At 32.4% G+C, this 23,995-nt stretch overlaps 2 protein-coding genes, 1 long non-coding RNA gene and 1 pseudogene across 7 annotated transcripts; 3 read left to right on the top strand and 1 right to left on the bottom strand.

Moving 5' to 3' along the window:
• Nucleotides 905–2,386, top strand: LOC109342657. The gene is made up of 3 exons (XR_002107114.1): nt 905–1,045; nt 1,386–1,441; nt 2,367–2,386. It is a non-coding gene; the product is annotated as an uncharacterized LOC109342657 (long non-coding RNA).
• LOC109344384 (elongation factor 1-alpha-like) lies at nt 7,763–10,246 on the top strand. 3 transcript variants are annotated; one of them, XM_019583154.1, is made up of 4 exons: nt 7,764–7,838; nt 8,187–8,188; nt 8,594–9,066; nt 9,184–10,246. In XM_019583154.1, the coding sequence occupies exons 3-4, from the start codon at nt 8,605–8,607 to the stop codon at nt 10,063–10,065; spliced, it is 1,344 nt and encodes a 447-aa protein (XP_019438699.1). In that variant the 5' UTR covers nt 7,764–7,838; nt 8,187–8,188; nt 8,594–8,604; the 3' UTR covers nt 10,066–10,246. The 3 variants fall into 3 exon arrangements, with proteins under 3 accessions (XP_019438700.1, XP_019438699.1, XP_019438701.1); XM_019583155.1 differs by lacking the exon at nt 8,187–8,188 and having other exon boundaries at nt 7,763–7,833; nt 8,589–9,066; XM_019583156.1 differs by lacking the exon at nt 8,187–8,188 and having other exon boundaries at nt 7,766–7,838; nt 8,592–9,066.
• Nucleotides 10,712–11,390, top strand: LOC109342492 (annotated as a pseudogene).
• LOC109344383 lies at nt 12,115–22,439 on the bottom strand. Of its 3 annotated transcripts, none has more exons than XM_019583151.1 (8): nt 22,358–22,439; nt 19,766–19,900; nt 19,289–19,638; nt 18,624–18,746; nt 13,263–13,349; nt 13,032–13,090; nt 12,485–12,635; nt 12,115–12,350 (listed from the first exon to the last, which is right to left on the bottom strand). In XM_019583151.1, the coding sequence occupies exons 3-8, from the start codon at nt 19,604–19,606 to the stop codon at nt 12,279–12,281; spliced, it is 810 nt and encodes a 269-aa protein (XP_019438696.1). In that variant the 5' UTR covers nt 19,607–19,638; nt 19,766–19,900; nt 22,358–22,439; the 3' UTR covers nt 12,115–12,278. The 3 variants fall into 3 exon arrangements, with proteins under 3 accessions (XP_019438696.1, XP_019438697.1, XP_019438698.1); XM_019583152.1 differs by having other exon boundaries at nt 19,798–19,900; XM_019583153.1 differs by lacking the exon at nt 18,624–18,746.

Genomic DNA, 23,995 nt, shown 5'->3' with positions numbered 1-23,995 from the left:
CCAATACAATCCTTAATGCAAATGTCACCATTTTAATAAATAAAATAAATAACAAATAAAACATTGTTTACCTTAAAATAAGGATCATATCTTGAGTCATCAACAAATTTAACTCATACATTAAACAATCTAACTCATACATCAAATAATATCATATATTTCATTGTCTAAAATCAAACAATAGGAGAAACTCTAACTATGTCATATGTAACCATGTCATAAAAATAAAAATAAAAAAATACATAATAAATAGGCTCATTTGTCCTATATAAATAAATTGTATAACATACTTAAAGTGATAATCACTAGGAAGTCACGTGAATGGAGGAGTTGCTCGTTTTTCTATGTGAAAGAAACATAAATGAAGGAAAGGTATGGGTGACATATAAGGTTAATATTATTTTTTTAATTAGGGGCATGTAATGTAATTTGTTAAAATATTGAAGGGCAAAATTGGAAAGTAAATTATTGAAAGATATTTTCACTTTCAAAATCCTACTTGAAGCAGCTTTCTGAAAAGTAGCTTTCAAATGCCACAAGCTCATTTTTTAAAACTTATAGGCTACCTTTCAATTTTTGTTTACCGAACATCTCTAATAGTTTTTTGAGTGACTCAAAAAGCTACAAGCTCCCTGGAAATTTACTCATGCCTTGCCTTGATGTTTTATAATGTAAGGTGTAAGTATTGTATGATATAAAAATAAAAATAGACAAGAAAGTTAATTTTCTAACAACATCTTGATGAGAAATTAATCAACAACTAATGTCAAGGTTCAATAGTGTTTTTTGTAGTGAACATTATTGAATGTGCAGATTTAATAGCGCTTTTGTAGTGAGTGCTAATGATATTATTTAATATTTAAACAAAAAACCTCATCCACATTCCTCCTCAAACACTCGTTCATTCAGACGCAAAGACTGAGAAAATCTCACTCACTTTCCCACGACACTCACTTCCCATGACATTCATTTCCATGACATCGACTTCCCGCGACTTTCATTCAACTAACTTTCCCATAACATTCAATCTTTGCTAATACAAAAAGTGAGTTTTTCTTTTTCAGTGTGTTTTTCACTTTTTTATTAGTTTTTCTCTTTGCATGTATCTCTTCGTGTTATTGTCACTAGTTTTCTGTTATAGGAAGTGCCTTGAACATCTTTTGAATGACATGTAAGTGGCTAGGAAATCTCATGGATGGAAATATGCAAAAAGTATACAAATGAGTAGTAAATGACATGAGTATATTGTGAGTAGAAAATGTACATAAAATGAGTGTACATAAGCAAAATGTATTTTTGTTATGGTTCCATAGTAGAACTCAACATTTATACGACACAACATTTTCTAGTGCTCTTACACATTTGTATAATTTTTTTCATTGCAGAGGAATGATGGAATCTCATAGTGGTGATGATGCTCGGAGTAAAAAAAAATGAACATGTAAGATAATTATTATGAAGAAAGTTTTATGCGCAAGAAGTAAGAATGTTAAGTTAACGATTGAATGGAATATGAAAGGAAAACCATGTAAAAATAAGGGTGCCAATATATTGGTGAGGTATATTGGGTTGGTTGTTCATGTTGTGCCAATATCATTTAGCAATTGGAATGATAAGATATTGGATAGTCTAAAAGATATCATTTGGAATGACACAATAGTAGGTAACATACTTTGCCTTATACTTTATTCATATTTCTTTACGTATATGTGTTTACTAGAATTTTTACTTATCTTTTAGTCGGCTTCTGATGTTGGTGAAGATTGCAAGGATTATATACTTAAAATTGTCTTCAAGAGTCATAGACAATTCAAAACCGATACCAGAAAATATGTCAAAGATGTTGAAAGAAACACCAACCTTGAACCTCCAACAAAATATGCAAATATTACTAATGAGTCTAATTTGAGGGCTTTTGTCCCTAGATGTAGTGAATATGAGTCTTTCTTGATAAAATCATATACATAAAAATTATCCTTATTTTTTTATGTAAGATAAAAGTACATATTGATGTACTTATTGTTTGTTTTAATATAAAGGAAGTGAATAAGACTATGAAAGAGCGTCAAAACCATTGTATCCATATAAAACATCACGAGTGGGGTATAGTAGTGTTGAGCAAAAAAATATAGAAGTGTGTCTATTTATCATACAATATGACAAATTCACAAAGTATTATGTTTAATTAGATTGGTAATTTATTTTAGAGTGAATATTCATTTTGGTTTTTATAATTTTTTATATGTATCAATTTGATCCTCGAAAAAGTAAAAATCCAAACTAGTACTCAAGAAAATGGTAACAAATATTAATTTGACTCACATTTGATATTTTTGAGAATCACTCTAAGTTTTCCAATTTTTCAGGTACTAGATTGGCACACGCAAAAAAAAAAAAAAAACTAGGGAACAAGATATGTCTTTACTCTTTATTTTATCTTATAGCTTTATCTAAATGATATGCCTTCTAATGTTTCATCGATAGAACTAGATATTTCTGGGTGAATGCTCATAAGAACAAGGAGGTTATCATTGATAATGAAAATATTCAAGAAGTGGATAACAGTTGTGTAAGTGAATTTCATTTTAAATTATTTATAATTTAATGATATATTAACGGTTTGTAAGTGTGACTGACAATTTGAATTTTCTTGTCGTGACGGGTTGACCTAAAACAAAAGTTTGTATTGAAGGGCTACATACGAAACCAAGATAGTCAAGAGGTACATGGTAAGACATTAAATTTGAGTGAGTACTGTAGTCGTATTCGGGACGCTATATGTGGTGTATGTAAAAGAAATTACTTACCACTCAAAAGTGTTCCGCAAGAGCCGACTTAACTAAGATGCAAGAGATGTGTGAGATGTTGAAGGCCCTTCTCAATATGTTAGTGCTTTAGAAATAACAATCAAGAGAATGCAACTAAGGGACATCATCATTTACAATGTCTCGGTCCTAACATCAAAGGTAATTTGCACACTTGCTACTTACAACATTCTAGAGGTAAACTCATTAACCACTTCCTTTTACTTTCTCATCATCAAATAGATTCATGTAAAGGTATTTGCACAAATTTCAAGTAATTGTAGTATATAATTAAAATATTAAAAAATTAATGTTATTTTGTTTCTAATTGTAGTATCTCAAACAAAACAACACAAATAATTGTAACTATTAAATGATGTACTTCATGAAGGAAATCACTCGACAATGACTAAAGTATTGGGTACCAGATAATTTATGCAAATTCAACTGCTTGACATACATTGATGATAAGATTACACAACTTATAGAAGTGAGCCAACTATGTCCTGAATATTATATACATAAATAAATAAGCTAATTAGTTTTTTCACTTCTACAATAGTATTGAATAATTATATATTTGAAACATTGGCATGCATACATTTAGTATTGTAGGATTGCATAGACAAATAGGCAAAATATTTAATATTGTTGTTGTAGTGATGTATATGTGTTTGTGTTGAATGTAATGGTTTTGGATATATATATATATATATATATATATATATATATATATATATATATATATATATATATATATATATATATATATATAATGTGTTTGATTTTTGTGTTATTAAATTTGTTTGATATATGTGTGTTTTTATTTGTTAGATGTATTTTATATATAGGTAGGTGTTGTTTGATATAACAACTCATTTAATAAGAGTGTTTGTTCTAGTAGGCGCTGTGGAAAGTGGAGACTTCATACATTCAATAAAATTTGTTTGAGAAAACGTTGTACCACGAGCACTTGTTTAAGAAAGTGATTTTGGATATAGTACAATGCACAATACTTGCTTAAAAAAGTGAAGTTGATTCACCATATTCTACAACGCTTCTGAAGAACTATTTAATTTAATCTCACATTATACCGTGTTTACATATACTGCATCCAAAAGTATTGTTGAAGGTCAATTTTAAATGTTATTGTTTTACAATTATGTGAATAAAACTTACATTACAGTTTTAACTAAATATTGAAGTATAATAACAAAAACATTAAGCCTCACATGTCTCCTCAAAGGTCCAATAGGTGAAAGATAAATTTTCCTACAAAAGTGCCTAAGCCTTCCTTTGGTATAGGTGATTTTGAGAGGAAAGAAAGAAAGAAGAGAGAGATGAAAGAGAGATTCATATTTTCCTTCATTTGATTGATGAGAGGAATATAGTAGATAGAAGAAAAACTAGTGGGTCCCACTCAAAAAAAAATATCCTCGACTTTGAGAAGAAAGTAAGGAGAAATGACACTCCTTATGTCATTTTTACAAATTTGACACTATCTCATTTATCATTAGCAATATGTATTTCTAAATTAAAAGTAAAAATGCATATATAACATCACATTTAAAAAATTATATTCTATATAATATTCAATCTATAACACCGAGAAAATATAATATTGTCATTTGATATTCTATATCACATTTAAAAAATATAATATTCAATCTATAATATTCTATATCACATTTAAAAAATGCATATTCAATCTATATTGTCATTTGAACCACAATATCATATCTCTCTTCTTATTGTAGCGGAAGTACATGGAGAAAATGTAATAGAGAAAATAACACCGAGAAATTAACGTGGTTCAGCAATTTGTCTACGTCCACGGTTGAAGAGCAACAATGATATTATCACTATGATAAAAGAGAATTACAAGTTCACTCAAGTGTTTCACTCAGTTCCCAAAACTCAAGTACGCCTAATATCACTCTCACTCAAGTATATCTTAAACACTAAAATATTCCTCACAATATTAGAATAAAAGAAGAAGAAAGAATGTGCACTAATGCTAGAATATTGGTGTGTCTTACAATGACTTGAAGCATTCCTATTTATAGCCAAAGCCTTGAAGATTGTATGGCCAAAAACAAAGATGTTTCACCACAACTTCTTCTTCTCATGGCTACAAAAAAGGTTCCACTATAGCCACTCATTTTACTTGGTCACAAGAAGGTTTCACCATAGTCACTTCTTTTGCCACATCATTCTCTTTTTCTTTTAAACCAATATTTAATAAATCTTCACCTTGGCTAAAAGACTATCGTAATTATTTTCATGTTGCTCTTCTTCATGCCCACTAGAGATTCTGGACATCAATCAAGTCCAGACAATGCCTGAACTTCGTTGTTGGAACTGGTTTCGTCATCATGTCAGCAGGATTATTTGCACTGGGTATTTTCTCCACTTTAACAATTCCTTTCTCAATGATATCTCTGATAAAGTGCATCCGAACATCAATATGTTTTGTTTAATATGTTTAGTTCTTTCATGATGCATTGGATTTTTTGTGAGATGTATAGCACTTTGACTATCACAGTAGATGGTTGTTTCTTCTAGTTGTATACCCCACTCTTCAATTAGACCTTTCTCCCAAATGGCTTCCTTTACAACTTCTGTTACTACGCTGTACTCCGCTTAAGTTGTAGACAAAGCAACAATTGATTGTAGTGTTGCTTTCCAACTAATAGTACAACCACATAGTGTAAAGGCATATCTAGTGAGTGATCTTCGCTTATCCAGATCTCCTGCATAATCTGAATCAACATATCTGATGAACTTACTTCTAAAATCTTTGACTTTTCCATACAATAAGCCAATATCCGTGGTACCCTTTAGGTAGTACATAAACCACTTCACAACCTTCCAGTGAACTTTACCAGGACTTGCCATATACCTACTTACCACACTTACTGCTTGTGCAATATCTGGTCTAGTGCATATCATGGCATACATAAGACTGCCAACTGCACTAGCATAAGGTACACTTGACATCTCCTCATTTTCGCTCTCAGTTTGTGGACACAAGGCCATTGAAAGTTTGAAATGAGACGCCAATGGAGTAGTGACTGGTTTAGCATTTTGCATGCCAAATCGTTCCAACACTTTCTCAATATACTTCTTTTGTGATAGAAAGAGCGTCCCTTCTTTTCTATCTCTCTGAATCTCCATTCCTAGAATTTTCCTTCCCTAAGTCCTTCATTTCAAACACTGAGCTCAATTGAGCTTTTAAGCTTTTTATTTCTGACATGTTCTTACATGTGATCAACATGTCATCAACATAAAGAAGGAGATAGATAAATGACTTATTTGCAAGCTTCTTGTACATTTTTTTTAGTTTTAAAATATTTTTCTATAAAATAGTTAAATAGAACACATGTCACAATTTTAATATTTGGATAAGATTTTATATCCTAATATAAGTATATTCCTTATTCTTTTATATTAATTATTAACTTTTAACTTGTATCATTCATTCACTTAACACCCTTTCTCTTTCCAAAAACCACAATCCCCAATGATAAAAATTTGATATGCATGGTTACATACTAAAAACTGAACACAACATTCTATTTTACTTAACTTATTGGCCTTGCTTTATTATATAGTCTTTCCAATATAAAATCATACATATCACTCTTTTATCCTTACTATATACTATGAAAATAAATGAACAACAATATACGGTATCCACTAAATTTTCAGGATGACCAAAAAGTTAATAATTTAAATTATTATAAACAAAACTTGTTGGGAAAGATAACTACATATATTCTAAAAATGATTAGTTACTTACTCAAAGAGTATATAAATACTATTGATATTAGCAAAAAAATAGTATGAAAACAAATTTGGCATTGTACATTTTTCCTCCTTCCATTGTCTGTGTAAAAAGTGGTTCTAATCATGATTTGTTATTCACTCTTCTTATGATTAATCACTTAATTTATATTATATAGAATAATATATTACTACATTAAAAGTGATAGAATAATATAGGTAACCATAAACTTAATAAAAGTTACAAAAAAAAAAAATGATACCAAATTCTATACTAATTTATAAAACCAAAATATATTATAACTACTTACGTGAAATATATAAAAATTAAATATTAAATACCATAAAATAAAATTGTTAGTCAACAAACATAAACATGTTGATATACATAAAAAATAAAATTATAATATCGTGTACAGAAAATAAGAATATGGGTTGAAAGACATACTTACCCTAGTACACCTGAAAAAATAATATTTGTGAGTTCTTACTTTTATATAATAATAATAAATGATCTAATTTATAAAATAATATTTTGATTCTTTTAAATACTAATAAATATAAAAAAAATCAATTTATAATTATTAAGTGTGCAATATTTGTACAATATAAAAAATTATACATGATCACTATATTGTACATAATATAATGATTAAATATGAACGATCGATGATACAATAATGACATATAAAACTCATACACTATTAATGCATATATATTTTTCTTAATTATTAATTAAGTGAAAAAAGAAATATTTAAATTAATATTTCAAATAAAAGATTGCATTAAATATTAGAAATATATGGTATAATGTGATAACAATGTTAAGGTAAATCTTATGATATATTTATGAGTTGTTAGTTAAATTTTGAAAAGATAAAATGATAAGGGAATATTTTAGAGAATCTAATCAGCATATTTTATGATACCCAATTTTTTTCCTTTTTATCCAAAAAAAACTAAACATACACGCGAATTCGAGGCGCGTGTGGAACAAATTCGCCTACACAAACAAAAAAATCAATAGAGTTGACCAAACGCTACATCGCACGCGAGTGGGAAACTAAATCATATAATTTAAAATAACTGGGGCATATCAGGGATTCTAAAATAATAACGAGGGCAATTCCGGAAACGAAAAAATTGCTTCTTCTATATAAAAACCTCCGAACCCTATATTCTGATTACAACTTTTCTCTTTGTTTCAGTTATCACTCACTCTTTGCATTGCGGCTTAGGGTTTCATCGGTATAATCTTCTATTCATTTTAAGATTCATCATCGCTTTTCAATTTTTTGATTATTGTGTTTAGTGTGTATATGTATGGATTTGTGACATTTGATTCGTTTAGTTTTATAATTGATTTTTTTGGAAGAGGTTTTTGATTGCATGTTTTTGTTTTGTTGTTGCATGTATAGATATGATGCGTTTATATTTAATTTTAGAATTTTTTTTTTCAAAATTTAGCTTATGTTATTAGTGAGTAATTCTGGATATGTGAAATTATTGATTATATGTTGTTTAGTGATTTTAGTAATATTTTGTTATGGATTTGTGTTATTGTAAGTCAGTTCCAGTTTTTTTTTATATATTTAGAAGTATTTGTCTGTAAATTGTTGATGTGTTGGTTTAATTGAGAAAATTTTGTGTTCTATGTTGTGTTTAGAAATTGAATTGTACTTTACTAGTCTGTTATTTATATCTTGTTAGAGGTTTTCATCTTATTCTATTCTTTTGCTAAATTATTTTCTTATAGGGAAGTATTTGAAATTGAACTTCTTAATAAGTTTTGGTAATGCTGATTTGTTTTTCTCACTGTCTAAATTACTTTTGATGGGAAAACATGTTGTAGTGGAATATTTTTAATATTTACTGGTTTGTTTTATGTGCATGTCAAATAAAATAAGTTTGGCTCCCTTGTTTGGTGACTGTGTTATTTAATTTCAATCTTTTGCACTTTTGTTATTGTTTTCTGACTTGTAAACTTTTAATTTTTGATTCAGTTTAAGAAATCATGGGTAAGGAAAAGGTTCATATTAATATTGTGGTCATTGGTCATGTTGACTCTGGGAAATCAACTACCACTGGTCACTTGATCTACAAGCTTGGAGGTATTGACAAGCGTGTGATTGAGAGGTTCGAGAAGGAAGCTGCTGAAATGAACAAGAGGTCATTCAAGTATGCTTGGGTGCTTGACAAACTCAAGGCTGAGCGTGAAAGAGGAATTACCATTGATATTGCATTGTGGAAGTTTGAGACCACCAAATACTACTGCACAGTCATTGATGCTCCTGGACATCGTGACTTTATCAAGAACATGATCACCGGAACATCCCAGGCTGATTGTGCTGTCCTTATCATCGATTCCACAACCGGTGGTTTTGAAGCTGGTATTTCCAAGGATGGGCAGACTCGTGAGCATGCTCTGCTTGCTTTTACCCTTGGAGTGAAGCAGATGATCTGTTGCTGTAATAAGGTATATGATTTGACTTTGTTTGTAATGTTGACTTTGTTATTTTTGTGAAGTAGTTGTTTTCTGATTATCCTATTTTGGTTATGATTTCTGATATCTAAGTTATTTTTTATTTAACAGATGGATGCTACTACCCCAAAATACTCTAAGGCCAGGTATGATGAAATCGTTAAGGAAGTTTCTTCCTACTTGAAGAAGGTTGGTTACAACCCAGACAAAATTCCATTTGTTCCCATCTCTGGTTTTGAGGGTGACAACATGATTGAGAGGTCCACCAACCTTGATTGGTACAAGGGACCAACTCTTCTTGAGGCTCTTGACCAGATCAATGAGCCCAAGAGACCCACAGACAAGCCCCTAAGGCTTCCATTGCAGGATGTTTACAAGATCGGTGGTATCGGTACAGTGCCAGTCGGACGTGTTGAAACTGGTGTTGTGAAGCCAGGTATGCTTGTTACTTTCGGCCCCACTGGTCTGACAACTGAAGTTAAGTCTGTTGAGATGCACCATGAAGCTCTTCAGGAGGCTCTTCCAGGAGACAACGTTGGATTTAACGTTAAGAATGTTGCAGTCAAGGATCTCAAGCGTGGTTTCGTTGCCTCAAACTCTAAGGATGACCCTGCCAAGGAAGCTGCCAACTTCACATCCCAAGTCATTATCATGAACCATCCTGGCCAGATCGGAAACGGATACGCACCTGTTCTTGATTGCCACACTTCTCACATTGCTGTTAAGTTTGGTGAACTTTTAACCAAGATTGACAGGCGATCTGGTAAGGAGCTCGAGAAAGAGCCCAAATTTTTGAAGAATGGTGATGCCGGTATGGTTAAGATGCTTCCAACCAAGCCCATGGTAGTTGAGACCTTCTCTGAGTATCCTCCTCTCGGTCGTTTTGCTGTGAGGGACATGCGTCAAACCGTGGCTGTCGGAGTCATCAAGAGCGTGGAGAAGAAGGACCCGACCGGAGCCAAGGTCACCAAGGCAGCTGCAAAGAAGAAGTGAGAATGATTTTGTTATCATTCTAATGTGTTGAGTCCTACTTTTATTTATGTCATAGTCTTATGAGAACTTTTTTGTCACAATCAGCTATAGGGTTTTACTTTTGCTCTTTTGCTGCTAAGAGATATTTTGATATTTTAATTGCTTTTAAATTTCTAAAATTTTATTATCTTGTTCTTGTGTTTTAATTTTGGTCAAATTCATATGGCTGCATGAGCTGAATTATGCATGATTTTACCTAAAAAGCATTAGATTCATAAGAAAAGGGTTGAAATCGTGTATATGGAGGTCTGTAAAAAAAAGCGTACAAAGATTTTGTTACAACATAAGTTAATCAATGACAAACATAACCACAAGTTGAGAGGACCATATTTTCCCCTCTCAAGATGTCATTTCGATTTTTTTATAAAAAAGTGATGACTCGGCCAATTTGATTGATGGAGTCACCAATTTCAGGCTTTAACCAGCTGAGTGAAATCATATTAATTATGTTTTAATGAAATGTTGCTTGAATTTGCTCGAACTTACTAAGTCTCTGGTGGCTAGATCGAATCAAATTTTATCAAAATGCATGAGGGTAGTTCACCGAAGAATAAAGAAAACAAAAAAAAATTAATAAGTAAAAGATGTGTTTTATGAATTTGGCAAAATGAGGTGTGTGAATCTTAGACCTATGTTAGAAACCAATCCACAATCCTCAAAGGGAAAAGTTAGAAACCTTGTTCTCACCAAACAAGGTAGAACCAAATTGAGCTCTTACCAAGATAGAGTTCTATGCATATCCACATTTGGTAACCCATGTAGATGATTGCTTCATTTCTATACTAAATAATTTATATAGAGAAAAGTTCAGACCTAATACATGTAGATCACATCACGTTGTACGACCGCAATATTTTTTGTTGCAGTGACAGTCGTAACCACACATGAGCTCTTGGATTAGCCATCTTCCTAGTGATGTCAACTACAAAAGAGTGGTGGGCCATGGGGTGAAATGCACAAAGCTTGCAAAGAACTCAAGGGTGGACCAACTTTTTGTGAAGGATCTTAACCTAAGACCAATAGTCTTGATTTGGGAGTAGTAGTTTTGATCCAGTGTTATGTACATAGTTACATATCTGCGCTGTTTCATAAATTGTATAATTGCATGTATCATTGATTCTGATTAGTCAAAAAAATAATTAATTATTAATTTTTTAACTTAAAAATATTTTTTAACCAATCATATATCGATAACACAACTTGTGGGATATCATATATGACCCATATGTACAGTTAGTGTGCAGTATCTTCAACCACCTAAGAAGGTTAGATATTCTATGAATTGACATTATTTCCTGAACAAGTTAACTGATCTTAAGTTTATGATTCTCAATTGAGATTTTTTGGCTTTGGGATAAACCTATAAATCAATGATTTGGTGGGATAACCAAAACCCGTGAGAAGCTTCAATTTGTTAATTAATTGAATGCATTTTGAACCTCTTAGAAGAAAATGGAATTGGTAATTGATTTTTGAGTTAAATTCTACTACTGGAAAATCACATAGATACTTTAAAATTAGTCAAAGTAAATTTCATGGACATTTTCAATACTCATTATATATGGTCAGAAATCGAGTGCGGTGAGATAAGTCTAATTGAAAGATAAATGGTAAATTGATGAGATGAAAACGTTAATATGATGTGCCAAGATTTTGGATTAAAAAATATGATAACAACTCAACAATGGTTGGATTATGAAACTACCTCAACATAACCCATGTTCAAATATGAAAGAGTGCTAGTATATATACGCTCATGTATTTGTCAATTTTGAAGTTGAAATTAATATGCAGATTTAAAGAATTGGGTATTTTTCTGATGTGGTAAAAATAGCACAACGGCATCAAATTCATCCTCTCCCTAAAATTATCATTAGACTCAATATTAAGGAATAAAAATTAGTGTCAATGCCAACATTGAATCTAATGAAACAGAAAAATAACCCTGTGCCTTGAAAATACATTTTTGCTATCAACTTCCATTAAAAATGTGAAAGGGGTTATATTCCATAAGAATCAGGGAAAATATATTTTTGGTAATTAATTTCTAAAAATATACAAGCAAAAGAAGAGAACAAAGAACAAACTAAATATTTCTGCTCTCTACAAAATAGCTCTAATGAACTAGAATTGCTTAGGATTTCAAAATCATAAAAACTAGGCTTTCTTGAACACTAACTAGAGAGTATTTTGGCTTTCTCAAAAGCTTCAATATAGTAATATAGTCTCCAGAGTGTAGCATTATCCTGCAGAAAATCAACAACATAAGCATATCTTATAATGCTAAAGAACTTCACACATCATACCCCAAATTAGAGTTGGCATATAATAATACCAACCTACTTCATATATCCTATATCCCCAATTACAGTAATAGTACCTCTTTTTCCAGATCAACAAATATTTTATCCGAGCTTTGTTCTTTCACCGGCCTACTTCGACAGATTATCTGCACAACACGGTCAAGATTTTCTGCTGGTAGCTTCTGAATTAATCTCTGAAGCTGCTGCTTCTCAACAAGGGTCATGGGCCTGTAGATCGGAGTCGGGAGATAAGGTTGCTGTATGAAAAAGCCTGGTCTATGACATCAAATATATGGGAGGCCTAGTGCATAAGGCTCCCACTTAGTAGGATCTGGGAAGGGTATGTATACACAGCCTTATCCCACAAGCAGAGAGACGATTTCCAGGAACTCATGACCTCAAATATATCAAAGGAGAAAAAGATTGATGGTACAATTGCTTAACAATGCAGGAAACCTAGAAATAGGGCAAAGACTAGGATCTAGGTGCAAAAACAAACATGTTTTTTGTCTGTGCTAGATGCAATAAAAGTTCGTCAACTCTATATGACATTCAAGGCAGAACAATAAAGCATGCACCAATTACCCATTCTTCACATATCCACTTAAAAGTATCACACCATACCTACACTTAGACATTACAGCATCAAGAAGAGATTCCAGGTGCTGCTCCATATACACTAGCTAAAAACCAGCAACAAAAACCAAATAGATATGTTACAGATATTTTATTAAAACAAACGCTGCAATCTGACTACATCTTAAAGGAAAAGCACGCAACAAATACTTTGTTTTTAATAGACATCGAAGAAATTAAAGGTGATGAATCATGACTTCGAAGACAAAGATACGGTACCTTTCCAGATAGTTCTTCAGTATATCTCTTCACCGTCTCTTCTACCTCCACATTGTCATTCTCTAATAGGGACTGAAAATCATCCACCTAAAACATATGGAAAAGAGATGAAGTATGAAAAACAGTTCAGTATCATTTTTTTAGCCACATATTTTTTGAGTATCCTCTGCCCATAGTTTTACTTTCTTCTTCCTTTCCAATTTTTTAACACCAACCTACAGTCAATCTCATTTATTTAGAAACAGTGCTGCCATCTCCAATGAAATTATAAGTATAATGTACAAAACTACAATCAAGTCTTAATCCACACGTCAGGGTCGGCTATATGGATCGAACGATGACATATCACTCTATCATAAATCATATTCATTGGCGTTGACCTCTAAACCTTTCCTAATTGTTTTGGCTATGGTTTATCTTGGCCTCCTCTTCCTCTATGAATGGACTAACATTCATTTGATCTACTCTTCTTATAGAGCTTCTAACAGTCTCCTACGTGCACATTCAAACCACTTAAGGAGGAATTTTACCATTTTTACAACAACAGGAGCAACGTTAACTTTCTCCTAAAACATTCATTTCTATTTTTCTCTTATCTAGTGTATCCACGCATCTACCATATTCTCATCTCTACATGAAGTTTATTTTTTTGATGACATTTTACTCCAAACACTTAGTCTCATAATATTGTGTCTAATGTGCAGTAAAACTTCCCCTTAAACTTGAGTCACACCTTTCTACCCTTTTATCACATGTGACACCTAAATCACTCTGCCATTTCATCTATCATGCTTAAATCCTATAGTTTATATCTCTATCAAGTTCCTGACAGTGTTGTATGATTGACCAAGATATTTAAATCTAGTGACTTGTGGTATGAAATAACATATTAACATGGTTCCTGTCAAGTTCCTAGATATTTAAACTGACATATTAGCATGGTTTGTCCACCTCTTATTAAACTTACACTCTACATACTTCATCTTACTTCAAATTATACGAAAGTCATGTACTTTTAAAGGTTACCTCTCCACATCTCTAGTTTCGTATTTAATTCCTCTCTCGAGTCTCCAACTAGGACAATATCATCCACAAAAAATATACATTGTGATATCAATTCTTGGATATGCTCACTAAACACATACAAGATTTTTGTAAACAAGTATAAACTCAATGTTGATCATTGGTACAATCCTATGACAATTGGAAAATCTTCTAAGACACCATGTTGTGTTCTCGCACGGGTTTTGACCACATCATACATATCCTTAATTGCTTGTATAGGTTGGAACACCTTTCTCCTCTAGGCCTTCCATAATACCTCACCGTGCACTCTATCATACATCTCCAAATCAATGAAAACAATGTGTAAGTCTATTTAGTTCTTACAGTATCTCTTATCATTAGCCATAACAAGCATGTAGTCCAATGATACACATCTTTCGCCTTAATCAATGCCCAATACCTTCATAATATAACTCTTGAACTTAATCCTCTTGTACTTTGCAAAATTTTGTATGTCACCCTTATTCTTATAAAGAGAGTTTCTCCTCCACTCTTCTGGCATCTTCGTAGACCTCGTGATCCATCCAAAGTCCACTCTCCTAGAATCTTCCAGGTCTCAATAGGTATATTATCCAGTCCAACCACTTTATCATTCTTCTTTCACCTCCAACTCTCGAATTCTATGATAAAGGGTATAATTTTGATCATCATCGTTCATATTTAGTCTATTAGAAAGCAAGGAATGATGTCGATCATTGAAAAGCAAGAGACCAACCATCGATAATTCGTTAGCTTTTGCCTCCCAATTTGTGAACAATATTTTTAAAGGGGAGAGTAACAACATTATGCTGAGTTTGTTTAGCAGAGTTGCTTTGACTTGCTTTGACTGATACACATCAGATTGGAGAGATATGTTTCTCAACAGATTGGAGAGATCTATCTTATAATATATTTCATAATCCTTTTATAAAATTTCTCTATATCAAAAATGCATATAACTAAAGAAATCAATTTCCAAGTCCCTCAAATTGTTGCATTGTAGCTTGATTGTCACGCCACAACAATTTCATATGCATTGCACTCTTAAGTTCAATATCATTTAGAAAATGATATAGTTAGAGATCGGATACCAATATTATTCACAATGACTAGGTCATTCCCATTCTTAATTTCCCATGTCGGCAATTGGAGCTACTTAGAGAGGAGTGGGGCTAGGAAAATAAGTTGTGTGATTTCTCACACTTAATGCAACGATTAACAACCCAATATTTTTAAGTATTTTTTTTGTCTAAAAACAACGGGTATCAAAACCAACTGCAAGGGTGCGATCAAGAGTGATTCCAATATAGGCATATTGGGTGTGCCCACTTGGTGATTAAGAGACTTCTTCACCCATGATTCATGGAAAACAAAGTGGATATGACTTCCTCAAGGCAGTTAAAGCTCATCGGTTATCTCGATAATTCGTTCCAGTGACTCATGTTTGTTCCTCTTAGACATTTCACCATTAGCCATAAATTCCCAAATATCTCTTCCCATTTCTTACCTACTACATAACGGACTTAACGTCAAAACCTATCAATTTAGAAGTTGATCTAAATTGTTTCGCTATCTATTGTCACTGCTCATTGAGAAATTGTGGACACTGTTTGTCTATAAGTATATTAAAGTGATTCCCAAGAAAATAATGTTTTCACCTTTGAGTCGCCTACACAATCACCACCACTTCAAAAAGACAATGGCTCCCTTCCTTTAACAAAACACCTCCCTCACACAAGCATTTGTTTCCACAATGAATGGCTTAGAAAAAATAAATGACAGGAAGCACCAACAAGCTAGACAATAGTGTCTTGAGATCATGAAAGACAAATTTAGCTTCTTTACTCCATTGAAAATTATCCTTCAATAATTGAGTGAGAGGTCGAACAATCTTCCTATTTTGTTTTACAAATATTTGGTAATATTCTGTAATACCAAGGAATCATCTCATCCTATTGCCAGCTTTCGGATTCAAGGCCACTCCTTGACATATGATGATGCGCCTGAGATATTCTAGGCTCTTCAGGGCAAAACAACACTTCTTAATCACCTTCAACTCATCCCTTTAAGTATCTTGAGCACCATCCCATGAATGTCTCTTGTGCAAGTCAATAATCTCATTTTTATACTAGTATATCATTAAAAACAATTACATACTTCCTCAAAACAGGTATTAAGTACCTCATTCATAAATTTACTCAAAGAAGGTCTAAGTACCTCATGCATCAATGTTTGAAAGGTGGAATGCAAAGCTATTAAACCAAATGTCATAACGGGAAATTTGTAGTGACCATTGTGAGTCATAAATGTTGTATTCTCCACATCATCCTACCTCTAAGAATTTTATGGTGTCCAAATTAGAGATCTAATTTGAAAGAAAAAAACAAGTGGACCTGACAAATCATCCAACAATTTCTCAAAAAATAGAATTGGAAATTTGTCAAGTATAATTATTTTGTAAAGGCCCTATAATCGACACACAACCACCATCCACCATCTTTCTTTTTGACCAAAACAATGGGACTGGAATGCATGCTAATGCTTGCCTAATGATCATAACAACTAACATTTCACCAACTAACCTCTCAATCCCAATATTTTGAAAGTGAGGTTACCCATAGGGTATGAGATTGGGTAAGGTGGCTTTGACCTTCAGGTTGATGGAGTGATCATGCATTCTACATGGTGGGACATCCTTTTGGATCTTGAAATCTTCCTAATATTCAACTAATAACATTTCTTCTGTTTCAATAGGTTTAGTGTGTTCCCTACTGTGTTGTCAGTGGTCCAAACTTTCACCACGTACCCTTCTCCATCACTTTTCAGTTCTTGCCACATGTTCGTTAGTGAAGTTGGGGCTTTGGATAGTGTAGTATAAGCTATCAACAATTGTTGTTACTCTCCCTTCCCAATAGTTGAAACCAATGTGAAAGTTTTCCCTTTCCTCGACAAGGCTAGCGAACCACTCTATAACCCCATCACTAAGTCTACACCACCTAGGTCAAAAAGAAAGAATTCTTGATAAATTTGTAAACCTTGCAATGTCAAGATGAAGTCGTTATATTTCCTTAAGCATTCTACCTTGTGCATATCCCCAACATGTAGTCACTTTCACAGAAATGAAATTGTGTGACGATTCACAATAGATCAGCAAAACAATCCTTCCTTCCCTATAGTGCCCTAAATGCTCCAAGAATTATTGGTTGTAGATCATGCCTTGATAGTTGTAGAACCTTCCATTCTCCCCCACTAAGTTCCCTTAACTTACTAGATTTTCTTCCCTCAATTACTCTTTATTTTCCCCATTAACAACGTACAAAATTGCTTATTCTTACACATGTGTGAACCAAACTAGTCAGCACATCTACAACACAACTATTTCCTAATCTTGTCATACACCCTACTTATGAACCCTCCATTCGTATTACTCCCCTTACTGCTCACAATCTCTAATGTCCCCTGAATATGGTGTTTCGCTGCCAATATCTAAGGTCATGGATCTAATTGAAACGAACCTTCTAAATGAATTACATGATTTACTGTTTAGCTATGATAACCTTGTCCTTTTTCTCGACCATTTGAGCCTTCCCCATTAGTGCTGCTAGGGTGGTTGGTTCATACAATTTGGCCTCAATTATAATTTTCTCTATGAATTCCTCAATAAACTCATCTTGTTCAAGTCACAACACCAATTCAAAGGGGTCCATCATCATTGTACGTTGAAACTTCCATTCCCATGCAATCTTGAACCATTCCCATGATGAATTTGGATTACAAGATTCCCACCATCGGAACCAACTAAGGCTTTACCATGTACGTTCAAACCTCCTTACCCATACAATCTTGAACCATTCCCATGATGAATTTGGATTACAAGATTCCCACCATTGGAACCAACTAAGGCTTTACCATGTAGAGTAACCATCATTGCATACATCCATTGTCCTTCAAAAAACTACAAGCCCTTCTTTAAGGTTTCCCTAGAGCTTCTCTTGCTCTTTGTCTAGCACTCTATCTATTGTGCTATCCTCTACGCTCACCCATATTCCTTCAAAGTAGGAAAATATGAAGCGGTGGTAAATTTCCAAGGGAAATTTATCATCTTAAATCAATTATACTAAAAACAAAATGTTGGGCCTTAAGGAAGAGTAAAATAGAGATAATGTGGTGAAATCCCTCACAACAAATCATATAAATATCTCTTCAACACAACCTAGGTCATTGAAACATAAAGTACAAATATGACATCCAAATAAAATATTACAATGAGAGTAAAAAACATAATAAAAATGTGGATGAAAAGGATTATGAGGGTACCTTTATCTTTTTACAAGGAATTTTCCTATCAACATCCAATGCATTTGTAGTATGATTCAATGAATGCCTTTTACTTTTTAGCCTAGATTGCAAATGATGTGTAGCAAAAACAGGGTCTACCACCTGTTTCATGCTACAAAGTCAATAAAATGTGTAGGTTCATAAACAAATCTTCATAACAACATTATATCATGTACATATTAAAGCAACTAAACACATGCATACAATTTGAACATAGAAGGCATGATAATAGATTTGATAAAAACAATGAAATATACTCTTTTAAAAATAAACTAAACCCAATCCTCCATCAAAATCATGCGACTTTTGTGGTACATTGGAGGTGGAAGGATCAAAACAAGGGAGGAGGACATTTGGCCAGGTGGAGGATTGAATTTGCGACACTACCACAACACCAATCTTAAAGACAAGTTGATGCCAACTAAGTATAAGCTTATTGGTCAATGTGTGATTTGCATATGAAATCTTTTCAATCTTATAAAAAGTGTACATTAATGAATGATAGAATGGATAGAAACAATATTAAAATAATTATCATATCATCAATATTTTTGGAATGTCCAAAAGCCAAACCAATGAGCTATTTTTTAATGATAAAGTTGTTCCAACATTTAATCACAACATGTTCAAGATGCATGATATACCTCGTTAACCTCTGATGAAAGAGTGGTGACACTTTGTCTAAGCAGTGATCTTAATCTTTCCTTTTTTATGTCTGAAAGGTCAGCTCCAATAGCATCATTATACAACGAGATAGACAAATCGTCGTTGTTCTTAATCGAACTCATCTTTTCCTCTCCACTTTTACTTTGAGGCCGTTCAGATTTTTGCATAGCTGCTGGCAAAGCATCTTCATCTCGAGATAATAGATTTATCACTTCAGAAGAATAATAACCGAAGTAATCAGGTCCTACTCTTTCATGTTTATCAGAAGCAAGCAAATTCCTTGAGACATTTGGCATGGCATAAAAGGGTGAACCACAACAAGTGACAACTACATTTAACCACAAAACACAAGATACATGAAATTAATCTCATAAATAAGTGGGGCAATAAAGACCCCTTAAAAACCAGTTCACAAGAAACTGAGCTAAATTAAGATAGAGAAAACAAAGGCTTACATAATCACAAGTGTAGCAAGAAACGACCATACTTTGGCATAAATTCTTGTAGTGTGAGCACGTGGAGCTATGAAATACGAATCTTGTTCAAACACCAATTATCTTGTAATTTTGGGAACCTTGGGTGCTCTTTCACTGAACAAAAAAGAGAGCATTGTTATAGAAATAGAACACACAAGTTATTTAATAACCCTAGGCTAATTTTAGGAACATACACCTCTACTCAAATGCAATAAAGCATATAATATCCATTTTCATGTTTATTCCCCATTTTCTTCATTGGGTTTCAATATCCCCACTTGCCTTGATCCCTAAGGTAAGAAACCTAACCTACCCCCTTCAAAGTTGGCCTTTTATTGCCATTTTTGTTGTTCATTTGCTTTATGTAAGTATTTCTTAAACAATATGTAAGGTATGGATAAGCCTACATCCCTAGCAAATGTTATGCTTTTGGTGATGACAACAAAGGTCATAAATTTTGATTTTGATAATGTATTTGTATATATACATATATATGTTATGGGATATTTTTTCAAAGTTGTTATGGCTATTTAAATAGGAAATATCAAAGAAACCTACAACCTCACCCCTCTCAAATTCGAGCCATTACCCCTTGTAAATTAATTTTGATATTCTTTGTAGCTACTCATACTAACAAAAAATTTATAATAAACATTTACCAAAACAATTTGCATTATGTATCAAGCTCTGTTCATACGATCAAACTGTATCAATTGAAAGGTCTTGGGTTGATACCTACCAATGATTCTTTGTTGGTTGGTGATAACAATCATGACAATGAAAAACAACAAACAAACACCAATGAGCTTTGCTTCAATTACAAACTACAATGATGGGAGACAACAAGTAGAGATAGAAGTAACAACGAAGACAGAAGAAAAACTCAAAGAAGTTAAGTGTTATCTTTGAATAATGCTCTAAGCCACACAAAACCTCTCCAAGTTCAAGCATAAACCCCTACCAAGCCTCCTTACATCGATTTTAATTTTCCATGACTACCTATTTAGTGTGTTTGGTTTCACAATCACACAACCATGATTCAACCTCACCTATTGTAATTGCTACCCACTAGCTATAATTGCTTCCCTTTTTAGTTTCTCAAACTCATATCATCCTACTAGGCCTCATTAGTCCCCCATTTTACTCTTCTATTATATATGGATTAATTGAGGGTTTCATGTTGTCCTCGAGGTGAAATTTTGGAAAAGCAACTCTGATGAGATCACAATCCTCTCAAAATGTTGTGCAATTCCCCATTGAATGTGGAACTTAATTCCCCCTTTACATGGCTAAAGCCTATTTGGGTTTAATGTGCAATTCTCATCATATACAAGAAAATAAAGGAGTTGCTCGCTAGGATGATAGTACGAAACTTGGAAGAAACACAACACAAAATCTAGACATTGTGGTTTAAGAGCCAAGGGCCATTTAAACCCTACAATGGAATCTCACTTTTCAATGTGGGACTCAAGTCTTGTACCTCACAGCTCAAACATCTACATATACTACCAATGCACAATACTTTAGATTGGTCTTAAATGAATGTTGAAATTTCGGCGAATCAACTAGTGTCACTCGCCAGGAATCAAGATAAATGGTGAAAAGCTCTAGTACCATCTATCAAAAACCAGATCAAGAATAGAATGACAAAATAGAAAAATGTATGCATACTATTTTATAGAATTCCCTATGATGAAGTGATCTAAAGCAAAAGATGATAAATAGGACTCTAAGATCCCAAATACCATTTGAAAGACCCTAACTTTCTCCTAATCTTCTTAATGAGCCTAAACCAATAAATACATTCACATCGCTTGAAACTCAACTTCCCTCCTCCCTTATCCACCTGCATCTTCATCTGAATATTTCACAAAATTTGTTTTAGCCCCTCCAAAATGTCAAAAGTAACATTGGCGAGTGATCCACCTCTTCCACTATAGTATTATCTTTATATGGCCATTGTGTGATGATTTAAAGTAGATCACCTCCAAAGGCAACCATTTCACCTATTGATGTTAGTGACAATTGATAAAACATTTCAAGAAAGCTTTGATGACCTAGTTTGTCACCTCAATTTCTCTATTGGTTTGAGATGATAAGCAAAGCTAAAACCATAGTAAGTCAACAACTTGAACAATTCTTGCCAAAACATGTGAATAAAAACTTGGATTTTATCCAAGACTATCGATTATAGGATCGTGATGGCAACAGGGTCAAGGGAGTGCCAACAGTGCTTACTCGTGCAATACCCACACAATTTGCAGATATCTACGTGGATAGCAAGTATCGACAAGTATCCAACAAGAATCAAAACATTGTTTTAAATTGAAGCAATCACAATATTATAATTTTGAGAATCTTCAAAACAACATCACGACCGCAATTGTAATCACAATTTCACACCGTTGTAGAAAACGCAACAAAATCCGATAACCACAAATTAAAACACTCAAAGCATACACAATAATCAAACAATTAAAACGCAAATAATCTTTATTCACCATAACAATGATAACATGAAAGAGAAAACAATACGAATTCCAAAAACTAGATCAGGCACAAGGATCATACCTCAAAGAGAAACGAAGATTCAAACCCTAAACTGCACAAAGCGAGCGATAGCGAAAAGAAAAAAGAAGAGACGTAATGAGATCTTAGGGTTTGAGTCATTTTATACCATGACAGCAACTTTTCATTTCCGAAAATACCCTCGATTTTCTTTCACATTTGCTGATGTGCCCTGTTCCGTTTAACCACTCGCATGCTGTGTGCGTTTGATTATCTTCGTTGACATTTGCACTGTACTAAGAGAATTTGTTCCCCAAACGCCTCAACTTCGCGTGGATACATGCGCTTTGTTGGTTTTCGTTCCGAGATTAAGGGGTGGAATGTAAAGGTTTGTACATTTTTTTTTTAAAGAAAACTATAAGAGTTTGATTTTCCACGCTAATATTTATTTTTATTATAAAATGAGTAAATTAGATTGATATTCCTTACTTTTTAGTGAAATTATAAAAATTATCTTTCATTTCTAGACTTATATAAATTACTTTAATTTATACTAGTGTGTATAAACACTTCGTGCCTGCCGACAAATATTGAGTGATACTATATATTCAATTTTTATATATTATATTTTTTATTTATGATAATGTTTAATTTAATGTGATATATGTGGTTAATTAATGTATTAGTGGTAGTTGTTTATGATTATATAGTTTTTTTGTAAAAATTAAATAATGTTAAGGGCAATATAGGAAATGAAAATTACATCATGATAGAAGTTATTTCAAGTTTTGACTTTATATATAGTATAGATTAGTATAATAATAAATACTCCATGTTTTTCGTCCCATATTTTTTTCTTTTGATTTAAGTTTTATATATATTATTTTGGTGAATCAGAATATTTTTTTATTAAATGTTCTTTGTATTGTAATTTTTATTTCTTGCACTTTATATTATATTTCTTTATCTTTATTTTAATTGTCAAAGTAAGGTAAGGAGTAATTGATTGTTGGTGATTGTTATATATGATATTATTATATTTCTTTTAAAGAAATTGAAAAGGATGAAGTATAAAATAGGAAAGATAAAATTATACTATGACGATAGTTATTATAGAAGAATATAAAAAACTGAAACATGATTATATAGTTTTTGTTGTGAATAACAAAATAGGGAAATACAAATTACATTATGATGAGTGGTTATTTTGTGTTTTCTCTTTATTAAGTAATATATATATTTACGTTATATTTACTATTCCATGAATGAAATATAAGTGTAATTTCATAAACAAAAAATTGTCATGATTGCAATTAAGTTAAACAAAATATATTTATATTGTGAAAACAAATTCAAATAGGATAGGAGTCAATGTCTATTTATTAGTTTGGTTAGTTACCATATAGTATAAATGTAATTTAAACACCTCCTTAAAATTATTGATATGTTTTGTAATAATAGATTTTGATTTTTATACAATTTTGATTTGTTTTCATATCATATTTTGTTTAACTTAAGTACATTCGTCACCATTTTTAGTTGAGAGAAGATCTACTTACTCCAATAGTAAGTCTTTTTTAAACTTACTCTATATCTTAGTCATCAATTTTAAGGAAATCTAATATTTGGATCTACTCAATAATTCAAACCGTTGGATTTCCCTAGAATTGATGATCAAGATGTAGAGTAAGTGGATCTCCA

The sequence above is a fragment of the Lupinus angustifolius genome, chromosome LG03 (assembly GCF_001865875.1).
Source record: "Lupinus angustifolius cultivar Tanjil chromosome LG03, LupAngTanjil_v1.0, whole genome shotgun sequence".
NCBI lineage: Eukaryota > Viridiplantae > Streptophyta > Magnoliopsida > Fabales > Fabaceae > Lupinus > Lupinus angustifolius.
Note: the sequence above shows the minus strand (reverse complement) of the source record. Positions and strands in the feature narration are given on the sequence as shown.

What these genes read in the sequence shown, in the direction of transcription:
- LOC109344384 (XM_019583155.1), top strand. Translation starts at nt 8,605, where the DNA reads ATGGGTAAGGAAAAGGTTCATATTAATATTGTGGTCATTGGTCATGTT. An exon ending in TGATCTGTTGCTGTAATAAG is followed by an intron (nt 9,067 to 9,183) that starts GTATATGATTTG and finishes TTTATTTAACAG; the next exon opens with ATGGATGCTACTACCCCAAA.
- LOC109344383 (XM_019583151.1), bottom strand. Translation starts at nt 19,606, where the DNA reads ATGCCAAATGTCTCAAGGAATTTGCTTGCTTCTGATAAACATGAAAGA. An exon ending in GCTGTAATGTCTAAGTGTAG is followed by an intron (nt 12,636 to 13,031) that starts GTATGGTGTGAT and finishes TCCGATCTACAG; the next exon opens with GCCCATGACCCTTGTTGAGA. An exon ending in TTGTTGATCTGGAAAAAGAG is followed by an intron (nt 12,351 to 12,484) that starts GTACTATTACTG and finishes GATTTTCTGCAG; the next exon opens with GATAATGCTACACTCTGGAG.